Source organism: Zingiber officinale, chromosome 4A (genome assembly GCF_018446385.1).
Source record: "Zingiber officinale cultivar Zhangliang chromosome 4A, Zo_v1.1, whole genome shotgun sequence".
Lineage (NCBI taxonomy): Eukaryota > Viridiplantae > Streptophyta > Magnoliopsida > Zingiberales > Zingiberaceae > Zingiber > Zingiber officinale.
Window position 1 is genome coordinate 106,957,040 of NC_055992.1, and position 26,616 is coordinate 106,983,655.

The window sequence follows — 26,616 nt, forward strand, 5'->3', positions numbered from 1 at the left end:
GAGAATATCTTTAGTCGACTCCTTACCTACCTGATGTGCCCTTGTGCTGGATTCTAATGCAATCTAGGCATTTGAATGCTTACATTTGATCCTCAGTTAGTTTAAGCAAGCAAAATAGTTTCTTTTGGCCTTTTAACTACGAATCACTATATAAACTAGATCAAATACATATTAGAATAAACCTAAAGCTAAACATTCAGTTAAACTTTACATAAATAAGCATAAACTTGAAACATAATCTTGGCAAATCAATCAAGACTCAGTTATATATATATATATATATATATATATATATATATATATATATATATATATATATATATATATATATATATATATATATAAATGAAGTGAACTTTCCTACTATCTAGGCTCCAACTCAGAGATTGAGACATTATTTTCAGAATTTTTCATTAGAATTCCCTTGCTTCCGTTGGAATTCTCTCTCCTTGGAACGCCATTTGATTCAATGGTGGTATTACAGCTACCGAGAAATGCTGGTGCTAAAGGTGTGGGAAGGCCGACAAAGTGATTGTTGAGCATAAGCACAACATTGGCCATGGTGGGTCTTTGAATGGGATCATCTTGCACGCATAGTAACCCTATATGTATGCACCTTAATATTTGTTGAGCTTGACATTGTTCAACTAGATCTTGATCAACCACTTGCAAGGCACTTCCTTGGGTCCAATGTCGCCAGACCACCTAAAATGAGATGATAGCATGTGTAGTTAAGAACTTCATTTTAATATATAAATTGTGTATCAAATTCATATCACTCAATCAAAGGGAGGATTAATACTTACATGAGTAACAAGTTCAATTGGATATTCAGATCCTCGGTGACCACTATTCTTCCGACCAATTAGGATCTCCAAGACTAACACACCATAGCTATACACATCTGATTTAACTGAGAATAGACCATGAGTGGCATATTCCGGTGATATATATCCACTGTCATTAACAAGAAAAACACATTGAGACTCTCTATTTTAAGAAACTTTCTATTTATTTGAAGTGCTAAATTTGGTCAACAATGATAAATAGAGTGTTTGCGTACAATGTTCCAGCAATTCTTTTAGTGATTCCATGGGTTTCATCTGCACCAAAAAGCTTCGCAAGACCGAAATCTGAAATTTTGGGATCCATATTTGCATCTAACAATATGTTACTGGCTTTTAAATCCCGATGAATGATCTTCACCTGTGAATCTTCATGAAGATAAAGAAGTCCTCGACTGATGCCCTCAATGATCTTAAACCTTCTTGCCCAATCCAACTGTTCTCTCTTTGAATTATCTGCACCATTCATATGTAATATTTGGTTACTAATTTCAACAATCATGTGCAATGAACGACAAACTATTCATGTAATCTTAACCCATTGTATATAACACAATCAATCTCAGAACATATATTAGATAATGGAATTGAACAATAGGGCATTATATTAGCAAACTCTTAGATAACCATCAATTGAGGATATTGTCATGCAAAAACAAAGACTGAAACTATACCAAACAAAAATTTGTCAAGACTTGTATTAGCAAGGTAATTGTAAACAAGTAGTTTCTCCTCAGAATCTAAGCAACAGCCCAACAGCCGCACAAGGTTTCTGTGTCGAAGTTTGGCAACCAAAAACACTTCATTTTTCAACTCATCTAGTCCTTGTCCAGAGCTTCTTGAAAGTCTTTTTACTGCTACATGCTCTCCGTTCTCCAGTGTTCCCTGTTGTCAAGTGTCACCAGAATTATTACTCATTTATCAAGTGGAAGAATCATTCACAGTTATATAATGCATTCCTTAAATCTTAGGATTGACCTTATAAACAGACCCAAATCCTCCTTCTCCCAACTTATTTCTATCAGAGAAGTTGTCTGTAGCTATCCTAATAGCCTCCAAATCAAACAATAGTGATTCTGTACCTCTTATTTCATGTTGATCTGTATGATCTGTTAAAAAAAATATTTTCCATAGTAAAGAATAAGCAGGTATATATATGTTCAAACACCATATAATAATAGTTCAGTAGCCATACCAGCATGTCGTTTCTGTCTTTGTGTTGTTGCTTTTATTCTTTGACGGTAAATAAAAAAGGCACAAAGGAATAACAGTGTTGCAGCAATAGGGATGACAATAAATAGAATTCTTCTCCCAGTGTTGTTTTTTCCTAAGCAAACATGGAAAATAGATACAAATTTCATTAGATGTCTCAAAGAGAAATTGTAACATGGTACAAGTTAATGGCAGATAATAAAGCAAATTTATTATTTGATTTGTCTTCTGATACAGTGGTAAAGAGGAGCCCGTCCAATTCGAGTCAAAAGCGGGGTCAGCCGCTAACGTGGAGGTTAAAGTCAAATAGTCAACGTCAGAGAGTCAACGAACTCACCCATGGTAGCCGAACGGAAGTCGGCTACAATTGCCGACCGGACAGGCAATGCCTGATCGACAAACAGTTGGGACCATACAGCAGGATGCTCAATACGGATCGACAGAACGTTAAGCAGGCTGAGCGCTTGCCCGGTCAGGAGGATACAATCTACTATACCCAATTATGCAAAGAAGAGCAGCCGGAGCTGACCGAGCGGACGAGTCTTCAGCCGAGCGGCTACCCCACTCGACCAAGTAGTAGAATCATTGTTGTATCTCCTAATATCCTTTTAGGAGATGGGGTCGTTGACACCAAACATAGTCAACATGCGGATCGTACGGTGGAATCTTCCACTATCTCATCAATGATTTGCATGCTCTGTTAAAGTATGATGTCAGAGGCACCTTCAGAACAAGTCTTTTCATAGGAAACTTAGGAAAGTATACCAGCCTTGGGAAGCGAGCACGTGAGCTACAAGAGTTCTATATAAAAGGGAGGGTTCAAACACTGGCAGAGTTACGCATTATTCACTATTCACTGTTGCTCCAGCCATTTTCATTTTTTCGATAACTGACTTGAGCGTCGAAGGGCTAATGCCAGAGACCCCTTCCTCGGCATGGCACTAACAATTCTTGTGTTGCAAAGTGGAGCAAGGTTTACGTGCAGCCAACCCAGAAGTCACATCCCCGGCCAGCCTTCTTCACAATTTTTGAACAGGATCACATTGGTGCCATCTGTGGGAACGTAACCTGTAACCGAAGCGCAAAGCTGGAGGACGCCGGACAACTCACCATCTTGACTTTAACAACAGAGGAGCTGGATATGCTGATAGAAATCTGAGCAACAAAATATAACACCCCAAATTTCATTGTTTGGAGTTCTAAAAGTGCTTATAAATATTTAGAAATGTTTTAGGAATATTCTAGATATTTTTAGGAATTTTTAAAGTATTTTTATAAAATTTTCGGAGTTCGTTTGGTATTTTTACCAAAAGAAAGAAGTTGCAAAAAATAAAGAGATTCAGTCATAGCCAAGCGCTCAAGCAGGTGTTTCGTGATCAAAGTGATGGTGAAATAAATTTAAGTAATAACAAAAACCGAGAATACCCATTGGTATAAAAAGGAATCGGGTTATTTCCTCACGACCAAAACCCTCTCATCCTCTCCTCTCTCGCGTGCGACGGCGCTGCTCGGGCGAAAACGAAGCCAAAGCTAGAGCTTCGTCTCCGGTTGCCGACCAAGGGGTAATTCCGTGAGCTCTTCACAGATTCGAGCCCCTCTTGTCGAGGAGAACCCGTAGGCACGAAGAAGAGGCCGAGATTTCAAGCCTCTGAAACCCTAGAAGCTTCTCTTCTTGGCTGTAAGTTCAAGAACACATAGGTAAGTGATCTCTCCTGTAGTAGGAGTAGTTTTCGGATCTTTGTTTCCTTCTTTAGTTTGAGTTTTTCAACAGACAATTAATAGAAGTCTAATTCTAGTAAGTTTAGATTTTCTTTTGCTATTTATGGGGTACGAACAACCCCTTACCCTTAGCATGTTAGTTGAGTTTTCTTGCTTCTTGATTGTGCATGTTAGTATTTCAGTTTTTAGTTTTGTTACTGATTTAGGGAGCATGAACAGCCTGTGTTTTAAGTATGTCATGTTGGTTTGCTCTGTTACTGCAATGAATAAGAACAACTTTATTTGAACTATGTCGTTTAGACCTTTTCTGCTTTCCAATTAGCACGGGCAGCCTTACCTACGCTCCAACATGCAGTTTTAGATGTTCCTTTAGCATCCCAGTTTGCTTGTTTTTAGTTCATGTCGAGTGATTGAGCATGAACAGATCACATATTTGAGTAGTTATAAGTAAGAAAAGACCAAGGATTTAATTTAATCCCAAATTCCAGAATTTGAGATCAAACATACACCAAGTGTTTGAAGAAATGCCGAGGCACTTCATTTTAGGAGTATTTAAAGATAATATGTAATTTTATTTGAAAAGGCTAGTACCCGACTTCCGAGGTTGTCGTTAAATAAATCTAGGTGACCAATTCCGAGGTCTTGGCCCTGGTAAGACCAAGGTCTTTACCCTCATAGGACTAATGGCTCACTACCTCAGTTTCTATTAGGGAGCACGCAATGGTACTAAGCCTGGGCCCAAGAGATTATTATTTTGAAGTATAAAAGTATAAGTTTGGGAATAAATGAAACAAGCTTCACATAGGTTTAAAAACCAGCAAGTTTAGCTATTTTATTCTAGCATGCTGTTTAGACTTTCTTACTGTTATTTGTAAGCATGAGCAGCCTTACATGTTTAGCATTTCAGTCTGTTTTGATTCCTCTGTTAGCTTGACAGGTATGACCAGCCGGTCCTTTAGCTTTGCAGTATTGATTTCTTTGATTTCGGTTCCTTTGCTATTAGATGAGCATGAGCAGCTTTTCTTTTAAAGCATTCAGTTTCTAGATTCCCTTTTGTACACATGCATATCCGAGTTTTGCGAGTTAGATAGCGCTTACTAAGCATCCACTTATAGTTGCATTTCCTCTTACTGCAGATAAAGGAAAAGGAAAGCTACAGTGAAGGAAGGCGACAAGGAGGTGTGGGATGGATGTGTGATGTCTGGACTATGGAAGCCTTGACACCTTGCTAAAGAATTTATTAAGATTAATTCGTTATTTAAGTTGATAAGAAAATTTTGGAATCGGATTTTCTATTTCGTGCTGCTAGGGGATTCATTGATGGGTTAACTATTTTCCTTATTGTTAGCTAAGGTTGCCTGGAAATTTTGATATGATACAGTCATTACACTTGAATTGCATGCATTAGTTGCTGTAAGTTACATGTTCTATTTTTATTTTCCGGAGCAGTTAAAGGGGGTTAAGTGTTACTATCTTTAGAGCAAGCAATATCAGTTAAGGAGAATGAGTAGTTAAGTAGCGTCCACCCTTAGAGAGTAGTAGTAAGGAGGGTGGTCGTCACATGTTGGTATCAGAGCAGTCCCCATTCTCCAGCATCACACACACATCAGCATCAGCCTTGCCGTCTTCAAGTAAGAAATTACTTAATTTTTTTTATTTATTATGTCTTTCCTTATTAATTGCAGTATAGAGAAATCCTTAGAAGTATTTGCTTATATGTGTTTAAGTAAGATAAAAGTTCTTGTTTTTGTTTTCTTTCTATGTTTATATATAGATATATGTCTAGAGAGTATAGGGACGATTTCAAATTTTCTCTCTCTTCATGACTAGATGGCAAGAAGAGGGTGTCCCCGTATCGCTCGTACTGAGGACCGAGCTCAGGAGAACGAAGAGCCCAGAACAACTGAGCCTAATCTCTCTGAAGTTGTTGCTCAACTCCAGAGACAAGTAGCAGAGCAGCAACAAGTAATTGCCAATCTGATGGCAAATCAGCAGTCAGTTCCTCCCCCTCCCAAAACTATCAATGTGGAGACCCCAGTGGTGGCTGAAGTTCCACCAGCTGTCCTGGAAGGCGCCACAGCACCTAAACGACAAGAAGCATACCTGATACAGTGGCTAAAGTTGAAGCCAGAAAGTTTCTCAGTCACGACTGAGCCCTGGGATGCCCAGGCTTGGTTCAAGACACTAGAGAGCACAATGGAGCTTCTTGACTGGCCAGAAGTCGAGAAAGTCAAGTGTGCCTCCTTCTGCCTATCTGGAGATGCTCGTATGTGGTGGGAGAGAGTTAAGAGCAAGAGAGCAGCCAACCAGATGAGCTGGGCTGACTTTGAGACAGAGTTTTACGAAGAATTCTTCCGCCAACGAATCACCAATAAACATTATGTTGGTGCGGGTAGCACTAACGGTCTAACCCAGGTTTTGATGAATGACAAATATGTTAAGTTAGTTTTGTTGTTGTCTGACACTTTGATCAAGTGTGCAGGAAAAGTCCAGACAGGTCGACGGGCTGACCGGATGTCTGGCACGAAGTCCAGCTAGGTCGACGGGCTGACCGGATAGCTGGCGAGAAGTCCAAGCGGGTCGACGGGCTGACCGGACGCTTGGCGAGAAGTCCAGCTAGGTCGACGGGCTGACCGGATAGCTAGCGAGAAGTCCAAGCGGGTCGACGGGCTGACCGGACGCTTGGCGAGAAGTCCAGACGGGTCGACGGGCTGACCGGACGTCTGGCAGGTAAGTCACTGGAGGGGAGTGACTGTGAGGACGCGTTCCCGGGAAGGGGACATTAGGCGTCGATCCGGCTTAGATCCATTTCGGATGTCTAAGTCGAGATCGTGACTAGATTCCGGTGTCGGAAAGACGGAATCTAAGTCATACTCTTTTTATCCATCTGTTGAACTTTAACTGTGCTAACAATCTGTTTTACAGGATACATATTTGCCTCGGACTAACTTTGTTTTGCAGGAAAAGGGAGTTTTCTGAAATAAGGTGGTCCGGGCGGTCCGGAAGGCGAATTCTATCCAACCGAGTCATCGCCACGTGGAGCATCATGGTTTGTGCGGCTCGTCACATTCCGTGCGCCGGAAGGGATCCAGCGCTGAACAAGATATAAAGAAGCCCGCAGGAGCTTGAATGAATCAATTAGTGAGAATTCTTCTACTCATCGGTCTTGCTCAACGCTCGGCGACGCTAACAAAGCTCCGACACTACGCTCCATTCTTTTCCCTTCTTGTCGGTATTTTGTTTTTAGTTTTCATTAGCATTCACTGTACGGTTCTTTTGTAATCATTATTTCGAATTACTAGTGATTGTCCAACGAAAGTGGTCAAGGACCACGGGCCTTCGAGTAGGAGTCGTCACAGGCTCCGAACGAAGTAAAACAACTGTGTCTATTTTACTTTTCCGCTGCGTTTATACTCGTCTTTTTCGAATCGATATTCACCCCCCTTCTATCGAATCTAACGGTCCTACAAGTGGTATCAGAGCAGGTACCGCTCTGATTTGGTGCAACCACCAATCAGGCAAAGGGGGGACTTTTTGAAAGAAAAATTAGATATCGTTTGTCTTTAAAATAAAACCTTACGCCTTTCGTTTTTTTCCCTCCAAAACTATTTTTGAAAAATACATCGTCATCTCTTCACCATTGCTTAGTATTGACAAGATATTACATTTTCAAAAATTTGAAATAATATTTTTTGTTAATATTTTAATAATATTTTATTATTTTTTTCGAAAATAGTGAAATATTATTTTTTTTCAGCACTGCAATCCAAGACCAAGTCTTGGGATCTTTTGTTTGTTTCTCTGTGTGCAAGAAATTATGACTCTTCTAGAAGGACGGAACCCCTGCGAACCGCCATCATACGATCATGAAGACTTCAACTACTGGAAGCGATTAATGGAATGCTTCTTAGGAAGCGTAGACATCGATTATATGCTAATTTTGAGGAATCCTTCTCAAAACTCGGAACTGAACAAAAAGGTAAGTAACATTATTTGTAATGTTTTACCTAACAATATTTTATGCAGATTAGAAAAGTACAAGAATGCATATGAGCTGTGGACCCAGTTGATCAAGCTTCACGAGATGCCGATGGAAGATCAAGTTAAAGTCGAATCCGGACTCGAGTCAGATCCAACGGAGAAGCCTGCTGAATTAGGGGTTGCGCTCAAGGTTAGTAATATTTACCAAAACACCCTTGCTAGTAGTAGTTTAAAATATGCGACTGTTAATTTGGATATGTCTGAAAGTATATGTGAAAATAGTGTACATGACAATACTTGCAAAAATACCTCTAGGATATTTTCTGATAAAACAAATATAATTAATTTAGAAAATACAGAAAATTTGAAAATAATTAATAAATCTAAAATTTTGAATTTAAACCTAAATAAATTTGAAAATTCAAACAAAAAAGATGACAAGGTCAATATTGATCTAGATAAAATTAATAAATTATTTAATCTAGACAATATTAATCTAGAAAATTCTATCCAAAACCAAGATAATTTAATTAATAAGAAATTAAACTTTAAAGATAAAACTAATCTAATAAATTCAATTAACCATATCAATTTAAAAGGCAAAGAAAATATAAGGATAAAATCAAACACTTTGATAAAATCAAAACGGAATTTAACAAACTTAAAATTAAATGTTAAAGATAACATATTAAACAAAAATAATCTAGAAATTTTAAAATTAACAATTAATAAAAAGCTAAAAGATAAACCATTAAGAAAATATAATTCAAACAGTTTAGTTAATTCAAATTTAAAAATAAATAAAAACTTAAACTTTAAAAATAACCTATTAAAGAAAGATAATTCAATTAACCCAATAAAATTGAAACTGAAAGAACATTCAAATATTAAATACACCCTCTTAAAGAAAGATAATTTGACCAATTTAATTAATTCAAAATTAAAAACTTAAATTTAAATTACAAATTAAACATTACAACTTAACTAAAACCAACTCTAATTATACAAAAATCTTAAATTAAAGACCAATAATTTAGGGGGAGGCTCCAGAATAGCTGGCACCTCCAAAACTAACTTACCCGACAGGGTAACCCAAACAAACTAACCCAGCAGGGTAATTAGGATTAATTAAAAAGAGACCAAGTTTAACTTGAATCATGGTACTGGTGAAGTTTTTGGATGATAGTACGTTAGGGAAGCTTGGGCATCGCATGTCTAGAAAGATATGGCTTCGATCTGGTGCATTTGGCCAAGTGGAACTGACCGAAGCTACCCTTAAATGGATCCTAACTAGTTAGACCAAGGTTTAATACTAAGCTCCATGGATAGGACTATTCGGAAAACCTCGAAAGGTTGGCTACTTCTAATGACGTCCAAGTGACTCACCAAGCTTAGAAGTTTATCCGAAGAATGCCTATTTGTTGAGACCAAAGCTAAACCTGAATCTAACAAAAGTTAAAACAAACTCTGTAATTAAATCTAATTCATCTCACAAAATTATAGGATTCCCTGATTGATAATCTAGATCGGGTGAGATGAATAAGGATCAAATTAATTTTCATATTAAATTAAAATTAATTAAAATTAAATTTCAAATTTCAAATTGAATTTCAAATTAAAATTAAAATTAAAATTTCAAATTTCAAATTGAATTTCTAATTGAATTTCAAATTAAAATTAAATTTTGAATTAATTAAAAAATTAAATTTCGAATTAAAACTAAATTAATTTTTAAAAAAATATTAAATTAACTTTAAAAATTATTTTAAAAATTAAATTAACTTTAAAAAATTATTTTAAAACAAAAATTAACTTTAAAAAAATAATTTTAAATTTAACTTTAATAATTTTATATTTAACTTAAAAATTTTATTCTAAACTTATAAATTATTTTAAAAACTATTTTAAAAATCATTTTAAAAACTTAAAAAAATTCTTTTAAAAATTATTTTAAGACTCTTTTAAAAATCATTTTAAAAACTTTAAAAAATTCTTTTAAAAAAATTCTTTTAAAACATTTTATAAATTATTTTAAAAAAAACTATTTTAAAAATCATTTTAAAAACTTTAAAAAATTCTTTTAAAAATTATTTTAAGACTCTTTTAAAAATCATTTTAAAAACTTTAAAAAATTCTTTTAAAAAATTATTTTAAAACATTTTATAAATTATTTTAAAAAACTATTTTAAAAATCATTTTAAAAACTTTAAAAAATTCTTTTAAAAATTATTTTAAGACTCTTTTAAAAATCATTTTAAAAACTTTAAAAAATTCTTTTAAAAAAATTCTTTTAAAACATTTTATAAATTATTTTAAAAACTCTTTTAAAAATCATTTTAAAAACTTTAAAAAAAAAAATTCTTTTAAAAATTATTTTTTTTAAAAAAAAACTATTTTAAAAATCATTTTAAAAACTTTAAGAAAATTCTTTTAAAAATTATTTAAAAAAAACTCATTTAAAAATCATTTTAAAAACTTTAAAAAATTATTTTAAAAAACTATTTTAAAAATCATTTTAAAAACTTTAAAAAAATTCTTTTAAAAATTCTTTTAAAACATTTTAAAAATTATTTTAAAAAAAACTCTTTTAAAAATCATTTTCATAAACTTTAAAAATTCTTTTAAAACCTTTTAAAATTATTGTTATTTTAAAAATTATTTTAACATAAAAATTATTTTAACTTAAAAATTTTTTTAACTTAAAAATTATTTTAACTTAAAATTATTTTAATATAAAAATTATATTTTTAAATCATTTTAACTTAAAAATTATTTCAAAAATTATTTTAAAAACTTTTAAAAATCATTTAAAAACTATTTTAAAAATTATGTATCATTTTGAAAAATTCTTCTTATTTTTTCACTATAATAAAATTCTTTAAACTTAAAAAAAATAGTAATAATAATAAATTATTTCTATAGACTATTTTCACTTTAAAAATTATTATTTTGACTTTAAACTCATTTTTAATCTTAAATATCATTTTAATCTTAAAATTAATTTTTAATTTAACTTAACTGAAAATTAGATCTTAAATTAAAACTCATTAAAACTTAATTATGTAATTAATAAGTAGAACTTAACTATTTAAGTTTAACTTTATTTGAGAACTAAGCTTGATTTGATCAGAACCTAGGTTTAACCTTAGTAAAAATATTAAAATTACTCTAAGTCATTTTTCTTAATCAACCTTTAAAATATTAATTAATTTTATTAAAACATAATTAAAGTTTGACTTAAATTGAACCTTACTTAACCTTGTTTAATAACGAGTTTAACTTCAAATTACCACCAACTTTAAACTAAGTCAATCCAACTTAAAAGGAAGTAAATGAAAAGTTAAATTATAACTAACACCTTCATCAATTAATACAAAATTTAGATTATAGCAAAATTTAATCAATAAATTATTAATATTGATCAATTACTGAATTAATAACAACTTATCTTACTTAACATTACACTAAAGGTTAATTTATTTCAACTTAATCTAACATTAATTACGGTTAGTCAAATTTAAATGAACAATTTTATAAAGATAATTATACAATCGTCTAAAACACTTAGGTACAAAAATATGTTACGGTTGTAAAATTTTATATTAAGGGGAAGTAATAAATAAGGAGGATTAATAAATTAAAGGAGTATCAAATTAAGGGGGAGGTTTATTGTTTAATTATCTCCTGAAGTGTTATTTTTTTAATCTTCTCTTTAAAATCTCTCTAGAAAATTCTACCTCAATTTAAAAAATAAATATATATCTACTTTGAATATTTTTAGCAAATGTTTTCAAATTTTATGTCAGGTTCAGGGGGAGGAATTAATTAAAAATTTCCCTTTATATAAAATATTTTAAATTTTGTTTGAAAAATATTTTCTTAAAAATTTCTTAAACCTACTTTTGAAAACTAACTCTTATAAAACTAAGTTGTTTTTAAGAATTGGATTTTACTTTTTATTGAAAATTGATTTTGAAAATTAGATTTAACTTAGTTTTGAAAATTATGGAAATTAGATTTTTCAAAACTTAAGTTTACAAACTAAGCTTCTCAAAATCATTTTCCTTAATTTTGAAAATCAAAGTTTAAAAATCAATTTTCAAAATCAACTTGCTTAAAATTGTGAAATTTTTTTTAAATCAACTCAAAATTGTTTCTTTTAAATCACAAACTTTTTATCCTTTTTACTTAGTTTTTGAAAACTCAATTTTTCAAGTATTTTAAACCATGGTTTTGAAACTAGTACTTTTGAACTTTAAAATTTTGATTTTTGAAAATTAGATTTAATTATTTTACTTTATCAAAATTAGTTCTACCAAACTCCTTTGAAAACTAAAAGTAAAGTTCAAAATCAATATTTGCAAACTGAAATTTGATTTGCAAAAACTCAGTGTTGAAAATTATGAAAGTTAGATTTTTCAAACTTAAATCATTGTCAAAACTTAAGTTTTAAATTAAATCGTTTACAAACTTAGTGTTGAAAAATAAATCAGTTTTTGGAAAAATAAAATTTTCAAACTTAGTTTTGGAATTTTGGTTTTTGAAAACTTATGTTTGAAAATGAAACTATCTAAACTTAGCTAGCTTTCTAAAAGCTAAAAGCTAATGCTTTAAACAAATTTTCAAAAGCTTAAACTCCCCCAGATTAACTTGACACTTTTTTTTTGTCTGAAGTCTATAATTATTTAATCCATGCTTATTTTTGATGAATGTCAAAGGGGGAGAAGGGTTAGGTGGTTAAGTTAGCTAAATCAATTTGAAAATGCAAACTAACTTAAAAACCACATAAATACATGTTGCTTCTTGCATATGTTTTCACTAACTTAACCAAGTTGTCATTCCATCAAAAAGGGGGAGATTGTTGGTGTGGGTAGCACTAACGGTCTAACCCAGGTTTTGATGAATGACAAATAGGTTAAGTTAGTTTTGTTGTTGTCTGACACTTTGATCAAGTGTGCAGGAAAAGTCCAGACAGGTCGACGGGCTGACCGGATGTCTGGCACGAAGTCCAGCTTAGTCGACGGGCTGACCGGATAGCTGGCGAGAAGTCTAAGCGGGTCGACGGGCTGACCGGACGCTTGGCGAGAAGTCCAGCTAGGTCGACGGGCTGACCGGATAGCTGGCGAGAAGTCCAAGCGGGTCGACGGGCTGACCGGACGCTTGGCAAGAAGTCCAGACGGGTCGACGGGCTGACCGGACGTCTGGAGGGGAGTGACTGTGAGGACGCGTTCCCGGGAAGGGGACATTAGGCGTCGATCCGGCTTAGATCCATTTCGGATGTCTAAGTCGAGATCGTGACTAGATTCCGGTCTCGGAAAGACGGAATCTAAGTCATACTCTTTTTATCCATCTGTTGAACTTTAACTGTGCTAACAATCTGTTTTACAGGATACATATTTGCCTCAGACTAACTTTGTTTTGCAGGAAAAGGGAGTTTTCTGAAACAAGGTGGACCGGGCGCCCGGAAGGCGAATTCTATCTAGTCGAGTCGTCGCCACGCGGAGCATCATGGTTTGTGCAGCTACGTCACAATCCAGGCGCCTGGAAGGGATCCAGGCGCCTGGAACAGCATATAAAAGAAGCCCCAGACAGGAGCTTCAGAATGAATCAATTAAGCTGAGAATTCTTCTACTACTGGTCTTGCTGCTCAACGTTCAGTGCGACGCCAACAAAGCTCCGACACTATGCTCCATTCTTTTCCCTTCTTGTCGGTATTTTGTTTTTAGTTTTCATTAGCATTCACTGTACGGTTCTTTTGTAATCATTATTTCGAATTACTAGTGATTGCCCAACGAAAGTGGTCAAGGACCACGGGCCTTCGAGTAGGAGTCGTCACAGGCTCCGAACGAAGTAAAACAACTGTGTCTATTTTACTTTTCCGCTGCGTTTATACTCGTCTTTTTCGAATCGATATTCACCCCCCCCCTCTATCGAATCTAACGGTCCTACACATTATGAGGAGTTTATAGAATTCAGACAAGGTGACCTACCAGTAGAAGAAGCAGTCAAAAGATTCAACAGGCTAGCTCGGCTCTGCCCAGAGTTAGTGAGTGCAGAGAAGGAACGAGTCAGACTGATGCTCCGAATGCTGAGACCAGAAATAACACTTAATGTGAGAAGTGGAACTCACCGACCACAGACTGGTGAAGAGCTGGTCAGCAGGGCATTAGTCGCTGAGCACTATCTGAACAACATCAAGTCACAACAAACGCAACTCAAGCCAGTCAAGATAGAGGACAAGACAGCAGGGAGTCAGAAACCCCAGGCAAGTAAGCAAAATTGGAAGGGTAAGGATAACAAAAGGAAACGATGGAATACAGGAGGCAGCCAAAAGGGAGGTTCAGTAGACAAGCAGGCCAAGTTCCCTCCCTGCCCTAAATGTGGGAGACTACATCCAGGAGCCTGTCTTTTGGGTATGACTGGATGTTATTCGTGTGGTCAAGAAGGACACCTGGCTAAGGCATGTCCTAACAAGATCAAAGCACCTTAGCAACAGGCAGCGCCATACGGGAGCAAGCCTTAGTTACACTACATGCCTGCAACTCTGGACAGACCTCAGCTCAGTCAAGGAAGGTTGGAAGCCCCACCAGTTTCAGCCAGTGCCAGAGTATTCTCCCTCACTAAAGAGGAAGCTTCTAGTGCCTCCACGGTCGTAACAGGTCAAGTAGTTATTTTTCAGCATTTAGCTACTATATTATTTGATACTGGGGCGACCCATTCTTTTATAGCAGTGCCCTTTACCAAGGAATTTCAGGTGCCTACAAAGAGCATGAACTCCAAGTTCTTAACAACCCTACCTTCTGGGGAAGTCATGGAGTCCAACCAGTGGCTTCGGGCTGTACTAGTCAAAATTTCAGACCGAGAGCTATATGTTAATTTAGTAGTCCTTGCGATGCAGGATTTTGATGTTATTCTGGGTATGGATTTCCTCAGCAAGTACAGTGCTTCGATGGACTACCTCCCAAGTAGGAAAGTGATCTTCAGCCCAGAAGGTGAACCACCCTTTGAATTCACGGGAGTCCCAAAGAGGAGGACTAAGAAGTTCCTATCTTCTTTAACAGCTCACCAAATGTTAGCTAAAGGGTGTGCTGGCTTTCTTGCGTACATTGTGAATACATAAGGACAAAAAGGACCCAAGTAGGAAGATGTTTGGGTAGTCTGTGAGTATCCAGAGGTATTTCCAGAAGAGCTACATGGACTACCTCCCAACAGAGAAGTGGAGTTTGAAATTGAGTTGGTTCCTGGCACCGGCCCAATTTCAAAAGCTCCGTACCGAATGTCTCCAGTAAAGCTAAAAGAGTTATAAGAACAACTTCAGGAGTTACTTGACAAAGGTTTCATCCGCCCTAGTCATTCACCCTGGGGAGCTCCAGTGTTGTTCGTTAAGAAGAAAGATGGATCTATGCGAATGTGCATAGATTATAGAGCGCTGAACAAAGTAACAGTTAAGAACAAGTACCCTCTTCCCAGAATAGATGATCTATTTGATCAGTTAAAGGAGGCAACAGTGTTCTCTAAGATAGACCTGCGCTCTGGGTACCATCAGTTGAAATTGAAAGAAAGTGATATACCCAGAACAGCTTTCATGACTAGATATGGACACTACGAGTTTGTAGTCATGCCTTTTGGTGTGACTAAATGCACCTGCGGTCTTCATAGACTTAATAAACAGAGTGTTCAGAGAATACCTCAACAAATTCATCATTGTTTTCATCGACGACATTCTGATTTATTCAAGAACCCTAGAGGAGCATGACACGTACTTGAGAATCATACTGCAGACCCTTCAGCAAAACCAGCGTTATGCCAAAATCTCAAAGTGCGAGTTCTGGTTGGAGCGGGTGGCATTTCTAGGCCACATCATTTCTAAAGAAGGTATCCAGGTGGATCCTGCCAAAATATAGGCGGTCAACCACTGGTGTAGACCCAAGAACGCCAGGGAGATGAGAAGCTTCCTTGGTTTAGCTGGGTATTACAGGAAATTTGTGGAGGACTTTTCCAAGATAGTCTCTCCACTAACAGCCCTAACTTGGAAGAACAAGAAGTTTGAATGGTCAGATAAATGTGAGCAAAGTTTCCAAGCATTGAAGAAAAGACTGACCAGTGCTCCCATTCTGACTGTTCCAGAGAGTGACAAGAGTTTTGACATATACAGTGATGCTTCCAAGATGGGCCTTAGAGCTATTCTCATGCAAGAGGGGAAGGTTATAGCTTATGCTTCCGGACAACTCAAAGACTATGAGAAGAACTACCCCACTCATGATCTTGAGCTGGCAGCTGTGGTCTTTGCACTAAAACTCTGGCGACATTATTTGTATGGGGTTCAGTGCAGAATCTTCACCGACCATCAGAGCTTGAAGTATTTCTTTACCCAGAAAGACTTAAACATGAGACAGCGCAGGTGGCTAGAGTTGGTTAAAGATTATGGCTGTGAAATCCTCTACCACCCAGGTAAAGCTAACAAAGTGGTGGATGCACTAAGCCGAAAATCCAGTGCAACCCTGATGCCCTTGTCATCATTAGCACTGCCACTGCAGAAGGAATTGTCAGACTTTGGAGTTGAAATTATTTATGGGCAACTCTCGGCATTGACCCTAGAGTCAACCCTTCTTGAGGATATACAGAGAAAGCAAAGTGAAGATCCAGATATCCAAAAGATCATGCAAGGGATACAAAAAGGAGAAAATTCAGAGTTTCGAGTATCAGACAGTGGAATCCTCTATCAGGGGAACCGCCTTTGTGCCCCAAATGATGAGGAATTGAGAAAGAAGATTCTAGAAGAAGCTCATAGTACACCGTACTCTATGCATCCTCATTCCACCAAGATGTATCAAGATTTGAAACAGAGATTCTGGTGGTCTGGACTCAAGAGAGATGTTTCAAAATATGTCAGTACCTGCCTGACATGCCAGAGAGTCAAAGCAGAGCACCAGAGACCAGGAGGAGTCCTACAGCCTCTCCTAATACCAAAGTGGAAGTGGGAAGAAATATCCATGGACTTTATAACAGGTCTTCCAAGGACCACTAAAGGGTACAATGCGATATGGGTGATTGTGGACAGGTTGACAAAGTCTGCCCATTTTCTAGCCATCAACGTGTCCCACTCTATAGAGAAGTTGGCACAGCTATATGTTAAGGAGGTGATCAGACTTCATGGAGTTCCAAAGTCGATTGTTTCTGATACGGATGGGCGCTTCACCTCCCATTTTTAGAAGTGTGTTCAGAATGTATTAGGCACCAAACTCAACTTCAGGACAGCCTTCCATCCCCAGACTGATGGATAGACAGAGCGAGTAAATCAGATTTTAGAAGACATGCTCCGGGCTTGTGCATTAGATTTTAAGGGTAGTTGGTGCAAGTATCTGTGTTTAGCTGAATTCGCCTACAACAATAGCTACCAGGCCACTATCAAGATGGCACCTTACGAGGCACTATATGGCTGAAAGTGCAGATCACCCATTTACTGGCAAGAAGTAGGTGAAAGGAAAGAAATGGAAGTGGAGTTGGGCATTCAGACAGAGATGATAGATGAGACCACTCAGGCTATCCAGAAGATCAGACAGAGAATTGAGACTGCTCAGAGCAGACAGAAAAGTTATACTGACACACGTCGTAGGCCACTTGAGTTCCAAGTAGGGGATTCAGTCTTTCTCAAGGTCACTCCTATGAAGGGAGTGATGAGATTTGACAAAAAGGGCAAGTTAAGTCCTCGCTACGTAGGACCCTACCTGATCACAGAGAGGATTGGGAAGGTAGCTTACAAGTTGGACTTACCTCAAGACATGTCAACAATACACAATGTATTTCATGTCTCCATGCTAAAGAAGTGCCTCCACGACCCTAGCCAAGTGATTCAGCCTCAGGCAGTACAGATCTAGAAGGATCTTAGCTATGAGAGCAGACCTACACAGATAGTGGACAGAGGAGTTAAGAGACTAAGAAACAGAGAGGTGCCACTAGTGAAAGTCATCTGGTAGAACCAGAAGCACGAGGAAGTTATTTGGGAGCGTGAGGACAACATGAGACAGAAATATCCAGAATTATTCTAAGTTCGAGGATGAACTTTTTATAAGGTACGGAGAATTGTAACACCCCAAATTTCATTGTTTGGAGTTCTAAAAGTGCTTATAAATATTTTAAAATGCTTTAGGAATATTTTAGAGATTTTTAGGAATTTTTAGAGTATTTTTATGAAATTTTCGGAGTTCGTTTGGTATTTTTACCAAAAGAAAGAAGTTGCAAAAAATAAAGAGATTCGGCCGAGGTTCGAACCCACGACCTCCGACCCAATCCAAGACTTAAGTGAAGCGCTCAAGCAGGTGTTTCGTGATCAAAGTGATGGAGAAATAACTTTAAGTAATAACTAAAACCGAGAATACCCATTGGTATAAAAAGGAATCGGGTTATTTCCTCACGACTAAAACCCTCTCATCCTCTCCTCTCTCGCGTGCGATGACGCTGCTCGGGCGAAAATGAAGCCAAAGCTAGGGCTTCGTCTCCGGCGGCCGGCCAGGGGGTAATTCCGTGAGCTCTTCACAGATTGGAGACCCTCTCGTCGAGGAGAACCCGTAGGCACGAAGAAGAGGCCGAGATTTCAAGCCTCTGAAACCCTAGAAGCTTCTCTTCTCGGCTATAAGTTCAAGAACACATAGGTAAGTGCTCTCACCTGTAGTAGGAGTAGTTTTTGGATCTTTGTTTCCTTCTTTAGTTTGAGTTTTTCAACAGACAATTAATAGAAGTCTAATTCCAATAAGTTTAGATTTTCTTTTGCTATTTATGGGGTACGAACAACCCCTTACCCTTAGCACGTTAGTTGAGTTTTCTTGCTTCTTGATTATGCATGTTAGTATTTCAGTTTTTAGTTTTGTTACTGATTTAGGGAGCATGAACAGCCTGTGTTTTAAGTATACCATGTTGGTTTGCTCTGTTACTGCAATGAATAAGAACAACTTTATTTGAACCATGTCGTTTAGACCTTTTCTGCTTTCCAATTAGGACGGACAACCTTACCTACGCTCCAGCATGCAGTTTTAGATGTTCCTTTAGCATCCCAGGTTGCTTGTTTTTAGTTCGTGTTGAGTGATTGAGCATGAACAGATCACATATTTGAGTAGTTATAAGTAAGAAAAGACCAAGGATTTAATTTAATCCCAAATTCCAGAATTTGAGATCAAACATACACCAAGTGTTTGAAGAAATGCCGAGGCACTTCATTTTAGGAGTATTTAAAGATAATATGTAATTTTATTTGAAAAGGCTAGAACCCGACTTCCGAGGTTGTCGTTAAATAAATCTAAATGACCAATTCCGAGGTCTTGGCCCTGGTAAGACCAAGGTCTTTACCCTCGTAGGACTGGTGGCTCGCTACCTCTGTTTCTATTAGGGAGCGTGCAATGGTACTAAGCCTGGGCCCAAGAGATTATTATTTTGAAGTATAAGAGTATAAGTTTGAGAATAAATGAAACAAGCTTCACATAGGTTTAAAAACTAGCAAGTTTAGCTCTTTTATTCTAGCATGCTGTTTAGACTTTCTTACTGCTATTTGCAAGCATGAGCAGCCTTACATGTTTAGCATTTTAGTCTATTTTGATTCCTCTGTTAGGTTGACAAGTATGACCAGCCGGTCCTTTAGCTTTGCAGTATTGATTTCTTTGATTTCGGTTCCTTTGTTATTGGATGAGCATGAGCAGCTTTTCTTTTAAAGCATTCAGTTTCTAGATTCCCTTTTGTACACATGCATATCCGAGTTTTGCGAGTTAGATAGCGCTTACTAAGCATCCGCTTATAGTTGCATTTCCTCTTACTACAGATAAAGGAAAAGGAAAGCTACAGTGAAGGAATGCGACAAGGAGGTGTGGGATGGATGTGTAATATCTGGACTATGGAAGCCTTGGGACCTTGCTAAAGAATATATTAAGATTAATTCCTTATTTAAGTTGATAAGAAAATTTTGGAATCGGATTTTCTATTTCATGCTGCTAGGGGATTCATTGATGGGTTAACTATTTTCCTTATTGCTAGCTAAGGTTGCCTGGAAATTTTGATATGATACAGTCATTACACTTGAATTGCATCATTAGTTGCTGTAAGTTACATGTTCTGTTTTTATTTTCTGGAGCAGTTAAAGGGGGTTAAGTGTTATTATCTTTAGAGTAAGCAATATCAGTTAAGTAGAATGAGTAGTTAAGTAGCGTCCACCCTTAGAGAGTAGTAGTAAGGAGGGTGGTCGTCACACAAAAATAGTGGAGCAACAACAACAATAGGAGTTGGCCGAGCGCTAGGTACATGAGCCCATGGCATCATCGACAGGGCAGCAGGATAGATACATAGCCCGAGTTGAATCTACATCCGTTCGGGCACAAAATTAGAAGTCGACCGACACGTACACGGACACGCCCAATGCGCCTATCCCTTTCATCGAGATTTGTTCTAGACTCCATCGGAGGAGCAAGGCCAAGTGGACAAAGAGACAGGATCCTCTTCAAACGACGCTCCCGTTCGAGATGCTCAAAAAGGAAAAGCACTAATATTTGATTATTCGTCCGATTGGATCAACCGCCAGTTCTCTTGGGAAATCCTAGACGACCTCCTACCCCGGCACTACGCACCATTGACGATCGGGAAATATAATGGGATAACCAACCCAGACGACCACCTGGTCAAGTTCGATAATGCGGTCACACTCTACCAGCACACCTACAGAGTGAAGTGCAAGATCTTCCTCTTCAAACGACGCTCCCGTTCGAGATGCTCAAAAAGGAAAAGCACCAATATTTGATTATTCACCCGATTGGATCAACCGCTAGTTCTCTTGGGAAATCCTAGACGACCTCCTACCCCAGCACTACGCACTATTGACGATCGGGAAATATAATGGGATAACCAACCCAGATGACCACCTGGTCAAGTTCGATAATGCGGTCACACTCTACCAGTACACCTACAGAGTGAAGTGCAAGATCTTCCTCACCACCCTTTCTGGATCAGCGCAACGCTGGTTCAACCAGTTGCCTATCAGGTTAATTCGCAGCTTCAAAGACTTCCAAGCGGCATTCTTGCACCACTTCGCTAGCAGCCACTGCCACCAAAAAAATAAGTGTCAATCTGTTCGCATTGAGGAAAGGGCCCAAGGAGGTGCTAAGGGCCTACATCAAGCGGTTCAACTAGGTGGTCATGGATATCCCATCGGTTTCCTCGGAGATATTGATTAATGTCTTTGCCCAAGTGCTCACCAAAGGGGAGTTCTTTCGCTCCCTCATTCGGAGCCCGCCAAAGGACTTCAACCACCTGCTCAGGAGGGTCATGAAATACATAAACGTGAAAAAAGCCCAAGCGGCGAGAAGGAAGGAGGCGCCTACTGAGCCCACATCAACGCCTGAGCGGTGACCACCGACTAGCCATCAGCCACCCAAGGGACCCTGATCGGGAGTAGCCCAGCAACACCAAGAGCTAAGAATAGATGTCATATAGCATGTGGTAGCCAATCGCCCAAAGGCTGCGAATATTAAACTATTCATCTGACTTTTGTTGATACAGGTAGTTCTATGAATATTATATTCAAGAAGACATTCGACCAACTACAAATGGACTGAAACGAGTTGTAGCCAATGATGACCTCGCTCTATAGGTTCACAGGCAATGAAGTATTGCGGATCAGCCAGGCGTTGCTGGCCATATCGCTCAGAGAGGAGCCGCTCAATAGAACAAGAACTACAAATTTTATTGTGGTGGATGCGTCATTCGCCTACAATGTCATATTGAGTTGATCGGCCCTGAATGAGTTCTGAGCGGTGATATCCACTTTCTGCCAGAAGATCAAGTTTTCAGTGGACAATGAAGTGGGTGAAGTAAAAGGCGACCAGCTGGCCGCTCGGGCGTGCTATGTCGAGATAGTCAAGTCCGAAGCGAGGGCCACACATGGAAGTGAATGCCATCATGGAAGAGCTTCCCACGCTAGTCTATGAAGAAAAGGAGGAGGTTTGGATCCACCCTAGATGATCGGAAGCCACTACATTTGTCGCTACCGACCTAAATGAGGAAAAGAAGACAGAGTTGGTCGCCTGCCTTGGGCGAAACCATGATGTGTTTGCCTGTTTGACACATGAGCTCCCAAGCATCTCGCCGAGCGTGGCTCAGAATGAGCTTCACGTCTGGTCGGACACTCGACCGATGAAGCAGCGGAAGAGGGACTTCAGCTCATAACAGAATCTGATCATTCGACCGGAGATAGCGAAGTTATTAGAAGCAAGCCGCATCTACGAGGTACAGTTCCCTAGCAGGTTGGCCAATGTTGTGTTGGTTTGCAAGCCGGGCAACAAGTGACGACTCTGCATCGACTCCCATGATCTAAACAAGGCTTGCCACAAAGACTTCTACCCATTGCTCTGGATAGATTAGATGGTGGACTCTACGGTGGGTTGCGAGCTGATTTACATGCTCGATGTATATCAAGGTTACCACCAAGTGCCGCTCACCCAGGGAGATCAAGCGAAGGTCAGCTTCATCACAGCCGATGGGACGTACTGCTACAAGGTCATGTCATTCGGACTAAAGAACGTCAGCGCCACTTATCAGCGACTAATGAACAAAGTATTTCAACGGTAGATCGATAATAAGAAATGATTAGACATATTATTTTTGCGTTGTTATTTGGTGTTCTCTATACATTTGTGTGGTTTAAATTATAATTTTATCATGTTTACAAAGAAAGGACCGATATGCGCTTTATGATGATTTGTATCTCTTAATTCATGATTTAGTCCTCATAATTAGAATTTGGTCTTGTAGGATGTTGAATTGATACATGATTTGATTGAGTCAAGTCAAGTCAAGAGGGAGCAACCCAATTCCAAAAGAAGTTCTATCAAATTGATGCAACTCGTCTAAAGGAGCAAATCCATTGTGCTCAACCCAAGTCAAACCCCTACATTAAATCCATAAATTCTCCATTTAGCCAGACCTAAACCAACTACAATTCCTGGTTCAAACCATGCTATAAAACCTAAAGAAATCATTGATGAACAGTGCTTACGCTACTCTTCACTTTGCCATCGTTGTTCCAGGCATGGTCACAAGCTCCTTTCCACTTCCATATCTGAGATCCAGCCTTCATCGACGGTGAAATTTGAGCAACCAACAACCGACGTCCAAGGATCATAGTGTGATAGGAGGCATTTTCGATGTCCACGATCTTGATTTCTGTGTTCCACTACCTGCACAGATTAGAGGGTGTTTCCCCGATCTGAGCTTCTGTCATCCAACAGAGGTGCAAGTGGCATTTCTCAGTATCTTCGACTCCATTTCATCTCCGAATCCATCTGCAACTTCTGAATCGATCAGAACTAGTGATTCCATATTTCAACCCTCTGTTCATCATGCATCAAGAGTTTTAGTTGTTCGCAAGCTTGAAGGGTGGTTCCTAGGAGCTATGAGTGTCATCTATTACTAGCTAGGAGTTCAAATCTTCTTCATCGATTGCGTGAAGGGCGTTTCCCAAAGGCATATCTGTGTGATGACAGGGAGAAGTAATTAGATCAGTGATCTAAGTTTGTGGAATGTTTTCTGTTGGTTGCTACTCGGAAAACCTAAAGGTTCCACTGTACAAAAATTTTGTACAAAGGTCTGAACCTTTTCCTAGCTACCATGTGTTCTTTTAAATTAAATTTTGGATCGCCTGCGGAACTTAACACGTTTGATCCAAAACTTAATCTATTTGTTCTTTTAGGTTTTGACTTGGATCTCCTGCGGAACTTAACACGTTTGACCCAAGTCTCCTTAAGTTATTAATTCCATTAAATATTATTTTCCATAAAAGGTTCCCAGTACTGACGTGGCGAGGCACATGGCCTTCTTGGATATGGGAGCAACCACCACCGACTAGACAAAACCTTTAATAGAAAGCCAATATTTAATTTCCTAAAATAACTTTAGGTTAACCAAAGAGAACAATCAAATCACAAGGAAAAGAAAGAAACAAAAGAACACAACTTGAAAAACCATATTCGAAACACTAGAACGTAAGCCTCTTGTATTTAGTATTATTTCCAAAAATAACTAGTATGATGCGGAAAGAAAAATTACTAGTTATACCTTTTAGAAAAACCTCTTGATCTTCTACCGTATTCCTCTTCTTATCCCGGACGTCGTGTGGGCGACGATCTTCCGAGACGAGAACCACCACGCACCTTCTTCTTCTCCAAGCAAGGTTCGGCCACAAGAAGAACCACCTCCAAGGAAGAAGAACTTGATCACCACCAATACTCCAAGGGATCTTCAAGATGAGGCTTCCTCCTCTTCTTCTTCTCCTTCCTAGGTCCGGCCACCAACAAGAGCTCCAAGAGATGTATGGTTCGGCCACCAAAAGAGAAGAAAGGAGAAAGGCTAGGGCCGGCCACAAGAAGAAGAAAAGAGGGAGAGAAAAATAGAATAGATTCGTTAGCCATGAAGCCTCCTCTACCCCCTCTTTTATAATCCTTGATCTTGGCAAATAAGGAAATTTTAATAAAAACTTCCTTAATTCTTTTGCCATTGAAAAGGAAAATTTATTTAATTAAAAATAATTTCCTTTCTCAATTTTATAATGGCCGACCACAAGAAAAAAACTCCAAGCAAATAAAATTTTAAACACCAATTAAAACTTCCTTATTTGCTTCCGGAATTTTATAAAAATTTCTCAATAATTTTTATCCCTTCATGATTGGTTTATAAAAAGGAAATTTAATAAATTAAAATCTTTCTTTTAAACATGTGGATAAAAAGAAAGTTATCTCTAAAAATTAAAATCTCTTTTAATCTACAAATAAGGAAAGATATCAAATCTTTTCTTAATCTCTTGTAGAAACTTATAAAAGAGAATATTTAATTTTTAAACTTTCTTTTAAATCATGAACATGTTTAAAAAGGAAAGTTTTCTTAAAATTTAAAATCCTCCTTTAATCAACAAATAAGGAAAGATTTCAAATTTTAAACTCTCTTTAAACATATAGATGATTTACAAATAAGGAAAGTTTTTACCAAAATTAAAACCATCCTTTTAAACTACAAATAAGGAAAGAGATTAATCTCTTCTCTTAATCTTTGTAGAAAGCTATAAAAGGAAATTTTAATTTTAAACTCTCTTTAAAAACATGATATCCACATAAGAAATAATTTTAATAAAATCCTTTTAATATTCTAGTGGCGGCCACCCAAGCTTGGGACCCAAGCTTGGCCGGCCACCAACAGACTCATCCACTTGGTCTTGGCGGCCCTAGCTTGGGTTCCAAGCTAGCTTGGCCCCCATTTGATGGGTAAGAAGGTGGGTATGCGGTGGGTATAAATCTCTGTATACTAGAGGCTACGATAGGGACCGAGAGGAGGAATTGGTTTTGGTCTCCCGATAAAATTAAGCATCCCGTGTTCGCCCCGAACACACAACTTAATTTTATCAATAATAATTCATTCCACTAGAGAACTATTATTGAACTACCGCACCAATCCCAAATTACATTTTGGGCTCCTTCTTATTATGAGTGTGTTAGTCTCCCTGTGTTTAAGATAACAAATGTCCACTATTTAAGTAAGTTACTGACAACTCACTTAATTAATATCTAGCTCCAAGAGTAGTACCACTCAACTTCATCGTCATGTCGGACTAAGTCCACCTGCAGGGTTTAACATGACAATCCTTATGAGCTCCTCTTGGGGACATTCTCAACCTAGATTACTAGGACACAGTTTCCTTCTATAATCAACAACACACACTATAAGTGATATCATTTCCCAATTTATCGGGCTTATTGATTCATCGAACTAAATCTCACCCATTGATAAATTAAAGAAATAAATATCAAATATATGTGCTTGTTATTATATTAGGATTAAGAGCACACACTTCCATAATAACTTAGATCTTTGTTCCTTTATAAAGTCAGTATAAAAGGAACGACCTCAAATGGTCCTACTCAATACACTCTAAGTGTACTAGTGTAATTATATAGTTAAGATATACTAATACCTAATTACACTACGACCTTCCAATGGTTTGTTCCTTTCCATCTTGGTCGTGAGCTACTGTTTATAATTTATAAGGAACCAATAACATGATCTTCTGTGTGTGACACCACACACCATGTTATCTACAATATAAATTAATTGAGCAACTACATTTATCATAAATGTAGACATTTGACCAATGTGATTCTTATTTCTAGATAAATATTTATACCAAAAGCTAGGCTTTTAGTATACACTCTAACAATCTCCCACTTATACTAAAAGACTAAGCTGCCATATCTGCTGCCATACATCTGATTCCCATGCCTTTCAAAAAGCTCTTGCCTTAAGGACCTTAGGTTATCATCTGATGCAATCTAGGCGGCAACAACTTCTCCTCGTTTATACGATTTCTCGTATTGGGTGGTACTTGCGCTCTATTGTGTTTACTTGCCTTATAGACTTATGGTTTCTTCGAGTTTGTTACTGCACCAACATTATTACAATAAATTGTAATAATCTTTGGACAAACCAGAAATCATATCTAAATCTATCTTGAGGTTATTGAGTCATTCAGCTTTTATGGCTACCTTAGAGGCTTGCCATATACTAAGCTTCTATGGTGGAGTCCAGATAAACACCTATGCTTATCACTCTTCTATAGTTATGACTTTACCTCCTAAAGTAAACACAAAACCCCGAGGTTGACTTAATATTGTCCCTATCCGATTTGAAGTTAAAATCCATGCAACCCACAGGGACCAAAATAACTGCCTTATAAACTAGCATATAATCTCTAGTGCCTCTAAGGTTCTTATATGCTTTACTGCAGTCCAATGTCCTTGTCTAGGGTTACTTTGATATCTGCTAACTATGCCCTTGACAA

The 26,616-nt window shown here is 37.6% G+C and overlaps 1 protein-coding gene across 1 annotated transcript in view; it reads right to left on the bottom strand.

Moving 5' to 3' along the window:
* Positions 1-358: 358 nt before the first annotated feature.
* The window catches only part of LOC121972593 (G-type lectin S-receptor-like serine/threonine-protein kinase RKS1), a 62,222-nt gene continuing 35,964 nt past the window's right edge, over positions 359-26,616 (bottom strand). Inside the window, exons 3-8 of the mRNA XM_042524246.1 lie at positions 2,041-2,172; positions 1,824-1,954; positions 1,520-1,730; positions 1,064-1,301; positions 807-957; positions 359-705 (exon numbers count right to left, since the gene is read on the bottom strand). Of these exons, the coding sequence (XP_042380180.1) occupies positions 364-705; positions 807-957; positions 1,064-1,301; positions 1,520-1,730; positions 1,824-1,954; positions 2,041-2,172 (1,205 nt within the window). The 3' untranslated portion in view covers positions 359-363. The remainder of the gene's footprint in view (positions 706-806; positions 958-1,063; positions 1,302-1,519; positions 1,731-1,823; positions 1,955-2,040; positions 2,173-26,616) is intronic.